This window comes from Coenobita brevimanus, chromosome 82 (genome assembly GCF_032717465.1).
Source record: "Coenobita brevimanus isolate Jiangsu-jjx chromosome 82, ASM3271746v2, whole genome shotgun sequence".
Classification (NCBI taxonomy): domain Eukaryota; kingdom Metazoa; phylum Arthropoda; class Malacostraca; order Decapoda; family Coenobitidae; genus Coenobita; species Coenobita brevimanus.
The window spans coordinates 3,073,690-3,085,000 of record NC_137035.1 but is presented as its reverse complement, the minus strand read 5'-3'; the positions used below and the strand labels follow the sequence as shown (position 1 = coordinate 3,085,000).

Genomic DNA, 11,311 nt, shown 5'->3' with positions numbered 1-11,311 from the left:
GCAGTTTTAGGCCAAGGTAAAGTTAATGGAGCATAGCACAAAGGTTCAGAGAGAGACACAAGTATCCTCCCGAAGTTTGACGAATGCAAAGCTGGAAAATCGAACTAATATGAAACACGCATTGGTAGAGTTAGGGTTTTTCACTGTATTTCGCCAGTGAGCAATGTTCTTCAGACGGAACTGGGAAGATATTGGTTTCCCTGTACGTGCGGGAGACTAAGCTAGAGAGATGGGTTCGTATGTGAGAAAACGAGGTATGGAGGTTCAGAAATATAAAATTAATCCGTTCCCTGAAACCCACCAATCCTCTTACATGCTACACTCCTCCACGTGTCTCCATTTAAGAGTTAATACCCACCGTCCATCCAGGATTGGTGTATTCAGAGTTGCGTGGGCGTTTTAATCCATCCATCCATCCATCATCCAATCCTACATTGCCCCATGAGGAGCGTAGGAAGAACCCGGGGCTAGGCAACTGGTCCCGACATTTAAGTGAGAGTGAGGGTGTTTTAAAGTGGCTGTAGTGGAAGTTCAGTTAAGCCTGAATGAATGGAAGTTAAAAGTTGTAAATGACAAGGGCAGTGCCTATATCTGCGAAGAGAAGAATGGGTATCGAGGAATATAAAACAGAGAGTATTTACCTGAATGGATTTTTAAATGAATGGGTGTAAGAAGATGCACATGGCCAGGATAGCGAGTAAATATCATAGACAACGAGGAATGTAATGTGAGGAGAATAATAACGTAGAGAGATGAACATGACAAGAGATGTGGATGTGGATGACAAGCTAATGGATGTATGTAAATGGAGTGTGAATAATAGGAATGATAAATATGAGAGAGTATAACTGCTTGAGTGTAGGTCTATTGAGAAGGGATGATGAGTAAATGTGTTAGAGAGAAAGATATGGACATAGAGGAATATAATATGAGAGTGTGTATCTGATCTTGTGACTTTTTTTTTATCATTTTTTTGTTTTGTTTAGGGTCGTAGTGTCAAGTTCCAACGCACGCCGGCACGTCTACTGGTGTCCGTGCCTCCCGACCCCGTGCTTGCCCAACAGTACGTGCCTTTGCCCACTCAGGAGGTTGCCGTGCAGGCCGTACCTAGCATGTCACATCATGAGGTAAGTGTGTGTGTGTGTGTGTGTGTGTGTGTGTGTGTGTGTGTGTGAATCTCTCTCTCTCTCTCTCTCTCTCTCTCCATTCCCATTTTTATCATACAGTCTTTAGTGTTCCTCGTTGTTATCATCCTAACTCTCTTTCCTAGATCTCTACCGTTAGTGTCCTTCATGTCTTATTCATCATTATCACCAAAATCATCATCAACATCCTCCTCATCTTCACCATCTTCATCATTAGTCAACAATCTAACCCTATCATCACCATCACCACCATCACCATCATCATCAAAATCCTCTTCCTAACCCTCCTCCTCCTCATCATATGTCATCCTAACCCTACCATCATAACCACCACGACCACCTCCACCATCATCAACAAAATCCTCTTCCTCACCCTCATCATCATCATAAATCACCCTACCCTTACCATCACCACCACCACCACCACCATCATCATCATCATCACCAAAATCCTCCTCCTCACCCTCATCATCATCATAAATCATCACCGTAACTCTACCACCCTTTACCCACCACCACCACCACCACCACCACCACCATCATCCATACTCTACATTCATCGTCATCAACAAGAGCACCAACATTTTTATTCCTCATTCGTCCCAGCACAGAATCCACTTTATCGCAGAGAAGTTAAAGAAGCAATTATACAAGAATGGCGTTTGAGAGTGGAGTGCAGAAGCTTACGAACATGGAAGGGATTGGAGAAGATGGAAAAATGATGAGAAGATGAAGCAGACTGAGTGAAAAGGCAGGATGGCTAAGATAAGAGGCGATAAGGCTTGGTGACGAGAAAGAAGACGGGATGGTTGAGAGAGAGAGAGAGAGAGAGAGAGAGAGAGAGAGAGAGAGAGAGAGAGAGAGAGAGAGAGAGAGAGAGAGAGAGAGAATCTGAACGCGTATCCTGTAATCTGCAGACCCAAGCTGTCCTTCTGCAGTTCACCATCCTCCTTTCGGAGGATAGGAAGGGGACATAAGGACGTTTGTATATCTGGGCAGCTCTAGCGCCTGGTCATATTGATGCCACCACGTGAAGGCCTCCATATCACCCATAGTAGGGTTCCAGGGAGACTATATCTAATCCCTCCAGTAAAAAAAAAAAAAAAATCTCTAAAGCATTTAAAATCGTCAGGAGGTAGTATAAGTAAAAAGGCACAGGGGAGGGGCGCCTTCATGTAGTGCTGCTGATATTACCGGTCGGCTCCACTGCCCAGCCATACAAACGTGTCTCATCGCCCTCCCAATCCCATGAAAAATAGACATTGGACTGTAGAAGGAGGGGAACTTAAGCCTGCAGTCCACTGAGTTCCAGATGAGAGAGGGGCCACAACAACATGAACAGTGAATAAGGTGAAATATAAGTCCTCGTGATGAGAGGGTGAAGAACAAGGCGGTAGATTCAATGCCACCCAAGCGTGAGACGAAATGCTGGAAAATTCGTCCAATAATTACCAAAGATTCGCTTCACGCTAAATAGGTCCAGACAGATCTCTTGTTTCCAGACTCTTTTGTGTACTTTTCTTTTAGTGTTGAAATCCATTGTTCTGTTGTACTGTGGAGTGGATTAATGAGCCAAAGCAGATCTCTTGAGTCCTACAGGGTTAGATTCACATGAGGAAGGTTTTTCAGACTTGTTAAGCTAGTAATATTTAAGTCATCATCATCATCATCATCATCATCATCAGCCATCACCCTAACCCTCCTTATCATCATCATCATCATCATCATCATCATCAGCCATCACCCTAACCCTCCTTATCATCATCATCATTATCATCATCACCCTAACCCTCTCATCGTCATCATCATCATCATCATCATCATCATTTTTACACCTAAGATATGGTGATGTCGGATCCAGGAAAAAGGAAAGTAAGAAACTGTGAGAACTATCAACAGCATGCCTATAGTACTAAGGGCCACACAACCATTCACATCTCTTCTCAGCCCATGGAATCCTGGCTCTACCTCACAAAAATCCACTACTATTTAAGCTGTAGAGAGAAATGAATTGTACTATTAGCCTGATTGAACTATATAGATATTTTAGGGCCACGTTTATCTCAGTATAAATTCAGAGGTTTTCTTTCAACATTACATTTTCCTTATTGCAGACAAAACAGAAAACGTAAAATTTTGAGGGTAAACACAGTAAGATCGAGGAACCCCAGGCAGACATTTTTGAGTCCCTCTTTTCTCTCTCTCTCTCTCTCTCTCTCTGGTTCTATTTGGCACTTCATTAACCTCTTCAGTTCGATCACGTGCTATAATTTTCATTTCTAATTACTAGAATCTGTTTTATTTAATTAGGAGGTACATTTATAAGTGAGAAATTAATAGGAATCATAACTAACCCTTCCAGTTTGAAAAGAGTTCGTAGTGACCAAAATTATCTGAGTATAGTAAGAAAAAAAACAATATACATCATCAGACCGAAGGGGTTAACTTTTCCCCTCTGTCTCTGTCTGTCTGTCTGTCTATCTGTCTGTCTGTCTGTCTGTCACCCTGTCTCCTGTCTGTTTGTATGTCCGTCTCCCTGTCTCTCTGTTTGTCTGTCTGTCTGTCACCCTGTCTCCTGTCTGTCTGTCTGTCTGTCTATCACTCTGTCTGTCTGTTTGTTTGTCTGCCTCCCTCCCTTCCCCCGTCCCCCCCTCTCTCTATCTTTCTCTCTCTCTTGCTCACTCGGTCACCTGCCTCCTCTTCCCCAGGTAAACACAGAGACCATTGACTTCGCCAGCACGGGGATGAACCACACAGAGGGAGGCTGGCCCAGGGACGTATCGCTGACCGAGGATGACCATAAGACCAGGTACAGGAAGAAGGTGGAGAAGGACGATGGTTATATACACTCCATGTTGCAACTCGGACAGGTGGGTGGCGAGGAAGGTGTATGTGGTGTAGGTATAAATATCTATGTCTGTCTATGTATGTATCTTTAGTCATTTGTCTATCTGTCTGTATCTATCTGGCTGTCTGTCTATAATAATAATAATAATAATAATAATAATAATAATAATATAAATAACAATAGCAAACAGCAGCAACACCGCCACCAAAAAGAACACCTATAATAATAATAATAGTAATAATAATAATAATAATAATAATAATAATAATAAAACTAAAAAAAAAAAAATCATGTACCCTTTCATTTGAAGGACGCATCACTGGGGTGGAAATGACACTGACTGACATCTGAAACTTTAAAATGACACCTCAAATATCTATAATTAATTCAGAATAAATGAAATAGGAAAGGTGCTGGGAGGAATGAAAAAAGTGTTTAGATGTCGTTCGCTTAGAATGGATGCAAAGAGAAGGCTGTATGAGGGTGTTGTGGTACCGACTGCATTATATGGGGCTGAAACATGGAATATGGGTGTAGCAGAGAGGAAAAGTTTGAATGTAATGGAGATGAGGTGTCTGAGGAGTATGTGTGGAGTGACGCGTATGGATCGAGTGCGAAATGATAAAGTGCGAAGGAGAACTGGAGTTGTTCGGGAGATGGCTGGTGGAGTTGAGCAGAGGGTGTTGCGATGGTTTGGGCATATGGAGAGAATGGATAATGAGTGATTGGTGAAAAAGATAACTAGATCTGATGTAAGAGGTGTAAGGCTGAGAGGAAGACCACGAATAGGATGGATGGACAGTGTGAAGAGAGCTCTGGATGCGAGAGGGATGTCTGTTGAGCAAGGAAGAGTGGCTGTGCGTGACAGAAATAAATGGAGAGATTTTGTGAACGAATAAGTGATGACGCAGCTCTGAGGGGATATTCTCCCGCATTTGGTCTGATCAGCTAGTCAGGTCAGGTGCAGGTAAGGGGATGGGTCTGTTATGATGTGGCAGGGGTAAACCAGTTCTGCTGTCGGGCCCTGCTGCGGATGTCACTGATTGCATTGCGCAGTTGACCCTTGTGCGGTGTGGTGCGGTGAGGATCTGTCCGTTCTCCCCTTTGGGACTAAGATGCGAATGAATGTGTTTGAATAGATGAGTAAATGGGGAGTGTGTCGTCCTGTCTCGGCTACCTCCCTTTCCTTGGGGGAAGAAGCCTAGGTATATAGATAGATAGATAGATTTTTTTTTTTTTTTAATCAGACCTGGATATGAGATGGTCTGTTGCTTTAAAAAAAAAAAATTAGGATAGAAAAATCGTCTATATTCTTTTTACTCTAATTTGGCCTAAAACTGCCATCTCTCCGTCTTGAATTCTGAGCTGGAGCAATGGATTAAATCTAAAATGTGATGCTAGTCACGAAGAAGCGATGTGGAAGGAATGCAGGGCGGCACACTGTCTTCTTCTGCCCTTGTAGACTATTCTAGTGTTAATCTATTGTTACAACTCAGCATTCAAGATGGAGAGAGGATAATTTTGGGCCAGGTTAGAGTTAAGAGGGTATAGTGCCTATCAACCACACGGGAGTCACTAAGGCAGATAATCAATATATGTATCTGAACCTGCAAATAAAGTAAATGAAGTTTGTTGCATAACACCTGTCCTTACCTAAACACAAATAAATAGGTAAATGAATGAATAAATAAGTAAGTAAAGTTACTTCAGAATAAAAAAATGCTGTAGAAACGAATGTCAATCATCTTTCGTATCATGATCCCCCCCACCCCCTTTTAATAATTTCCCTGGACCTTCAGACCAATTTATGAGCTCTGATTTGAAGCGTGTCCTGCAAATATGACAAGCTATTTGAATCTAAAAAAAAAAAAAAAAGGAGTGATAGAGTCGAAAAATTGATAGAAACATAATCTACCCTCTGTTGTACCACAAAGTTTATATTTTTTTTGTTTTATTCTTGTACTTCTGTAGACGATAAAAAAAATATTGAGAGAGAGAGAGAGAGAGAGAGAGAGAGAGAGAGAGAGAGAGAGAGAGAGAGAGAGAGAGAGAGAGAGTAACCTAGTGCAATCTGGCGGAGCAACATAGATTAATTCCTTGAACTTGGAAATGCCATATATATAAGTTTTTTTTTTTTTTTATTTAGCTGGTGTCCTTACTCTTTTTTTTTTTTTTTTTCTGGAGTATATCATCATTTTGACAAGCTCTTCAAACTTACTAAAAATATATATATAAATTAGAGTCGAGTAATGCCAGTGGTATATATATATTAATTCTTCCCTCAAATGCTATGATCTTTTTTTGTCTGCTACTTTATTCTCGCTACCTCCAGACGATTTTATTCAGCTCGGGAGATTTTAAGCACTGGAGGGGTTAGATGGAGCCTTCCTTAACCCGTGGGCTAATATCGGTCTCTTGTAAAATAAGGGAAATTATTTAACTTTTGCTGCAGTAAAATGATAGATGGCCTCCTGTCTATAAATTAATCCACATATCTATAATCTGTCTATTTATCTGTCTGTCTGTCTTCCTATCTATTTATCTATCTGCCTATCTATTTCTGTTTATCTCTGTCTATGTATTTATCTATCAATCTATTATTATCCCACGCTTGTTCAAAAGCACAAAGAAGCGTAAGAAGAAGGAAGTGTTGACAGTGGAGAGGGCAGGGTGAGGGAGGTAGGCAGGGTGAGGGAGGTAGACAGGGCTAAGGGAGGTAGGCAGAGCTGAGGGGGGTAGGAGGTAGGGTGAGGGAGGTGGGCAAGGTGAAGGAGGTAGGCAGGATGAGGCAGGGGTGAGAAAATATGGGCAGAAATGCGTGAGGGGAGGCAGAATGGGAACGTAGAGCCAGGCAGGGGGAACGGAGGCAGAGGAAAAGGCAGAGAGGAAAAATACCGGTAGAAATGAAGGGGTCAGGCAGGAAGGCAGGAAGGCAGAAAGGGTGTAGGCTTGATGAGGTAGGCAGAAACGGAGGAATAAAACAAGGGAGGTAGAAGAGGGTAGGCAGGATTGGAGTTGGCAGGAAGGGAGGAAGGGCGTCGGGAAGGGGTGAGAGGCAGGGAGGTAGGAAGAATTAAGGGTGAAAGGAAAAAAGGGAGGAAAAATGTAGGGAGGGAGGAGAGGGTAGGCAGGGTGATTAAAGGAGGATCGGATAGGAAAGGAGGAAGAAAGGGAGAAGAGAGGTAGGCAGGAAGGAAGACAGGGATATAGGGAGGGAGACAGAAGCTAGATAGGCAGGGAAGTAGAAAGGTACGTAGGCAGGAAGGTAGGTAGGAAGGTAGGCAGGGAGGCAGAAGCAAGATAGGTAGGGAGGTAGGCAGGAAGGTAGGGGCTGAGATAGCCAGGGAGTCAGGCAGCAAGATAGGGAGGGAGGTAGACAGGGAGGTAGACAGGGAGATAGGCAGGGAGACAGACAGGGAGGTAGGCACGGAGACTGGCAGGGAGGTAGGCAGAGAGATAGTAGGGAGGTAGGTAGGGAGGTAACCAGGGAGATAGTCAGGGAGGTAGGCAGGGAGGTAGGCAGGGGGGTAGCAGGGAGATAGGTAGCAAGATAGTCAGGGTGGTAGATAGACAGACAGGGAGATAGGGAGATTGGCAAGGGAGTAGCAGAGAGACAGGCAGGGAAGTAGACAGGGAGACAGGCAGAGAGGAAGATAGGGAGGTAATTAGGGAGGTAAGCAGGAAGATAGGCAGGGAGATAGACAGAGAGGAAGAAAGTGAGGGACACACACACACACACACACACACACACACACACACACACACACACACACACACACACACACAGAAACCACAAAGTCGGGAGTATTGTTGTCGTGAAAGCCGAACTAAAGGAATGTTTCTCTCTCTCACTTTCTCTGTAAGGGTTCAACATCAACCTAATGGTCCAACTGTCACAAAGCCCCAAGAAGAGGTATTACGACCAGGAAATGCCACAAAGGGAAGTATGCGTGGACTGGCCGAGCGGGGAAATGGAGAATGTGAGTGCGTTAGTACTTGGGTAGTGTGATGAGGAAGGAAGGAAGTTTGGAGAATGAAGCGCTTGAAGAGGCACAACAGGGAAGAAAGATTTGCTGGTTCATCGAAAGCAGTGATAAAAAACAGGGAAGTGAGCATGGAAGTAAAGCCACCGCATGACATTATTGTGACCTCCACTCTAACGTATGGAAGAGAACGTTACATCTTGTTGGAGGGAAACAAGTCAAGAGTGAGAGCAGTGGAAATGAGTTATGTCTCCGAGCACCTGTTTTGGAGGCGACATTATGTGCTTGGTCTCTCTGTCTGTGGGTGCGTGGGTCCGTGCGTCCGTAACACAATTGTAGGCGCGATATCTCCTGATCCCATCGACGGATTTCTACCAAACTTTTGCCAGCGATGCAGTATGAGAAGATGATAAAATGATTAGGTCAGCAAGGTCAACGGGTCAAAGGTCAAGGACATGAGGTCGACTTAATTTATCCTTGTGGGTGTGGTATCTCATGCACCCCTCGACGGATTTCGACCTAACTTTTGTCAGTGATACAGTATGAAGGGACGATGAACTGGTTAGGTCAGCAAGGTCATGGAGGCTGTATGACGAGTCTGTGTGCAAGGCTTGGTGGAGGCATACCGAGCGACGATTTGCACCAGCAGCTCAGGGCCAGAGTTCTCGGCGTTTCATTTGACAGGAGCGTGTGGAGCTGCATGGAAAGACAGACTGACAAATGAGAAAGTGAAGGAACGTTGTAGTGTGGAACTGGATATGATAGAAAGCGTTGGGAGAAATATACTGAGGTGGTTTGGCCATGTAGAGAAAATGGCGAGTGAGAGACTAACTAGGAGAGTGAATATGACTGAGGTGGAAGGGGTGGGAGCGGGAGGGGGAGACCGAGATGATGGAGGGATGGAGTAGAGAGATATGTGAGAGAAGGGGGTGTAAGCTGGGGGGAGGGCAGCGAAATGGCAGGGGACAGCGTGACATGGAGGCTATTTGTTTGTGGCCACCCCTTACGGGATTAAGGCGTCTGGCTATAGATAGATAAATAGATAGACAGACAAATAGATACTGTAGATATATTTAGGTCTTTACACAATAGTATGGAGACCTACCATTTTTGCTCATTTTATTTATTTTCTTTCTCTTTACTTTCTTATTTCTCTTCTTTATTTCTTCACAAATTCGCTTCAGTCTTGGTACAAAATCTCCTTGGCTAGATACCCTAAGACACCTACTTATTTATTTCATCTTCTTTTTTTCTATCTTTTAAAGGGATTAATAGGATCAAGGAATAAGCTACACAAACATACAAGACTCGTGGGTCTATGTTCTTGTATGTTCATTAACCAAACTAGCAATTTGTATAGAAGTATGTCAGTGTATGACAGTTGTGTGATGACTATTCTGCATACTCTTAATAATGTTGGTAATCTATCTATCTGTCTTTCTATCTACCTGTCTATCTATCTATGAACCTCTCTCTCTCTCTCTCTCTCCCATGGAAAGCTATTCCAAAGACGTATGGGCCTATCTCCTCCCTGTGAACTGCTATATTCTTTCTAACTTTCCTTTTCTCACTTTCAATAACTTGCTGACTCCCTCCCTCTCCCTCTCCCTCTCACTCTTACACTCACACTCACACTCACACTCACACACACGCACACACACACACACACACACACACACACACACACACGACAGCTCCATGAAAAATCTTACTCCTACTCTCAGAAATTGAAGCCAGGTCCTCCAGTTGACAGATGACCAGCACAGCCCCATCCACATAAGCCAATAATTCTCCCCTCTCCCTTGTCCTCTTTTCTCCCTCTTCTAAATTCTCCCCTCTCTCTTGCTCTCTTCTCTCCCTTTTCTAAATTCTCCATTCTTCCCTGCTCTCTTCTCTCCCTCTGTCTGTCTGTCTGTCTGTCTCCCTCCCTCCCTCCCTCCCTCCCTCTCTCTCTCTCTCTCTCTCTCTCTCTCTCTCTTCTAAATTCTTTCCTCTCCCATGCCCTCTTTTCTCCATATAATTTCTAACCTAAAGCTAAGAATTCTCCCATCTCCTTTGCTCTCTTTTTTCCCTCTTCTAAATTCTCCCCTCTCTCTCTCTCTTGCTCTCTTCTCTCCCTCTTCTAAATTCTCTCCCCTCTCTCTCTTGCTCTCTTCTCTCCCTCTTCTAAATTCTCCCCTCTTCCATGCCCTCATTTCTCCGTATAAATTCTAAAGCTAATAATTTTCCCTCTTGTAACTATAAATCTGATAACTTTCTCTCCTCTGCTCTCCTCTCTCTCTCTCTCTCTCTCTCTCTCTCTCTCTCTTCTAAATTTTGACCTAATTCTAATAATTCTCCCATCTCCTTTGCACTCTTTTTTCTCTTTTCTAAGTTCTCTCCTTAACCTATTAACTTGATTCACTTTTTCTTTCTTTTTTAAATTTACCAAAGTGTCAAGAGAAATACTATGAGATGCTTTGGCCATGTGGAGAGGATGGAGAGTGAGAGACTGACTAGAAGAGTGTATGTGCGTGAAGTGGAGGGGAAGAGGAGGACAGGGAGACCAAGGAAGGGATGGTGAGAGAGTCGAGAGATATACGAGAGAGAAGGATGTAATCTGGAGGGAGGGCAGCAAAACGGTAGAGGACTGGGCGATGTGGAGGCCATTTGTTTGTGGCCACCCCTTCCAGGATTAAGGCGCTTGACATTAGATAGATGGATAGATAGATAGATAGACAGATAGATAGGTAGATAGGTAGATAAACAGATAGACAGATAGATAAATAGATTAATATATACACCTTTCAACATCCTTCTTTTGAAACATCCACTTAAGTACACCATCGACACAAGAGACAATTTTTTGTTTTGTTTTTTTTCCAGATTTTCACTTATTTCCGAAAAACCTTTGTGAGTGACTGACGGCCACTCTCGTTCTTTGAGGTGCTCCCTCATCGAAAACTCCTCACTATTCCCAAATATCCACATAAAATCATAATCTTTCTAGTTCCTTCTCTTAGCAGCCACTCTATTCACTCCTTTACCCCTGAGGTCATGTACTGTGACCTAAAGGATGAAGACCTGAACAGAGAGGATGCTAGAGATCGAACAGGGTGGAAAACTGCCACTAGATGATCAAGGTCGACGTATGTAAACATGATAGAGCCTTTATAAATGAAACGAAACGAAAAAAAAAAAAAATACTGATTACCGCCGTCAACAAAACAGTACTTCCATACGAGACATATTAATATCCCATTTGTCTTTCTTTTTGCTTTCATATTTCCCCATAGATGATTCCATTGCCTCAAGATTTTTACATAACTCCCTCCTCTTTACCATCTAATCCCACA

General features: G+C 43.3%; 1 protein-coding gene across 1 annotated transcript in view; it reads left to right on the top strand.

Annotated features, from left to right (window-relative positions):
• The window catches only part of LOC145409658 (dynein axonemal intermediate chain 2-like), a 46,433-nt gene that overhangs the window by 2,488 nt on the left and 32,634 nt on the right, over positions 1–11,311 (top strand). The window contains exons 2-3 of the mRNA XM_080280010.1: positions 987–1,127; positions 3,854–4,015. Coding sequence (XP_080136136.1) covers positions 987–1,127; positions 3,854–4,015 — 303 coding nt within the window. The remainder of the gene's footprint in view (positions 1–986; positions 1,128–3,853; positions 4,016–11,311) is intronic.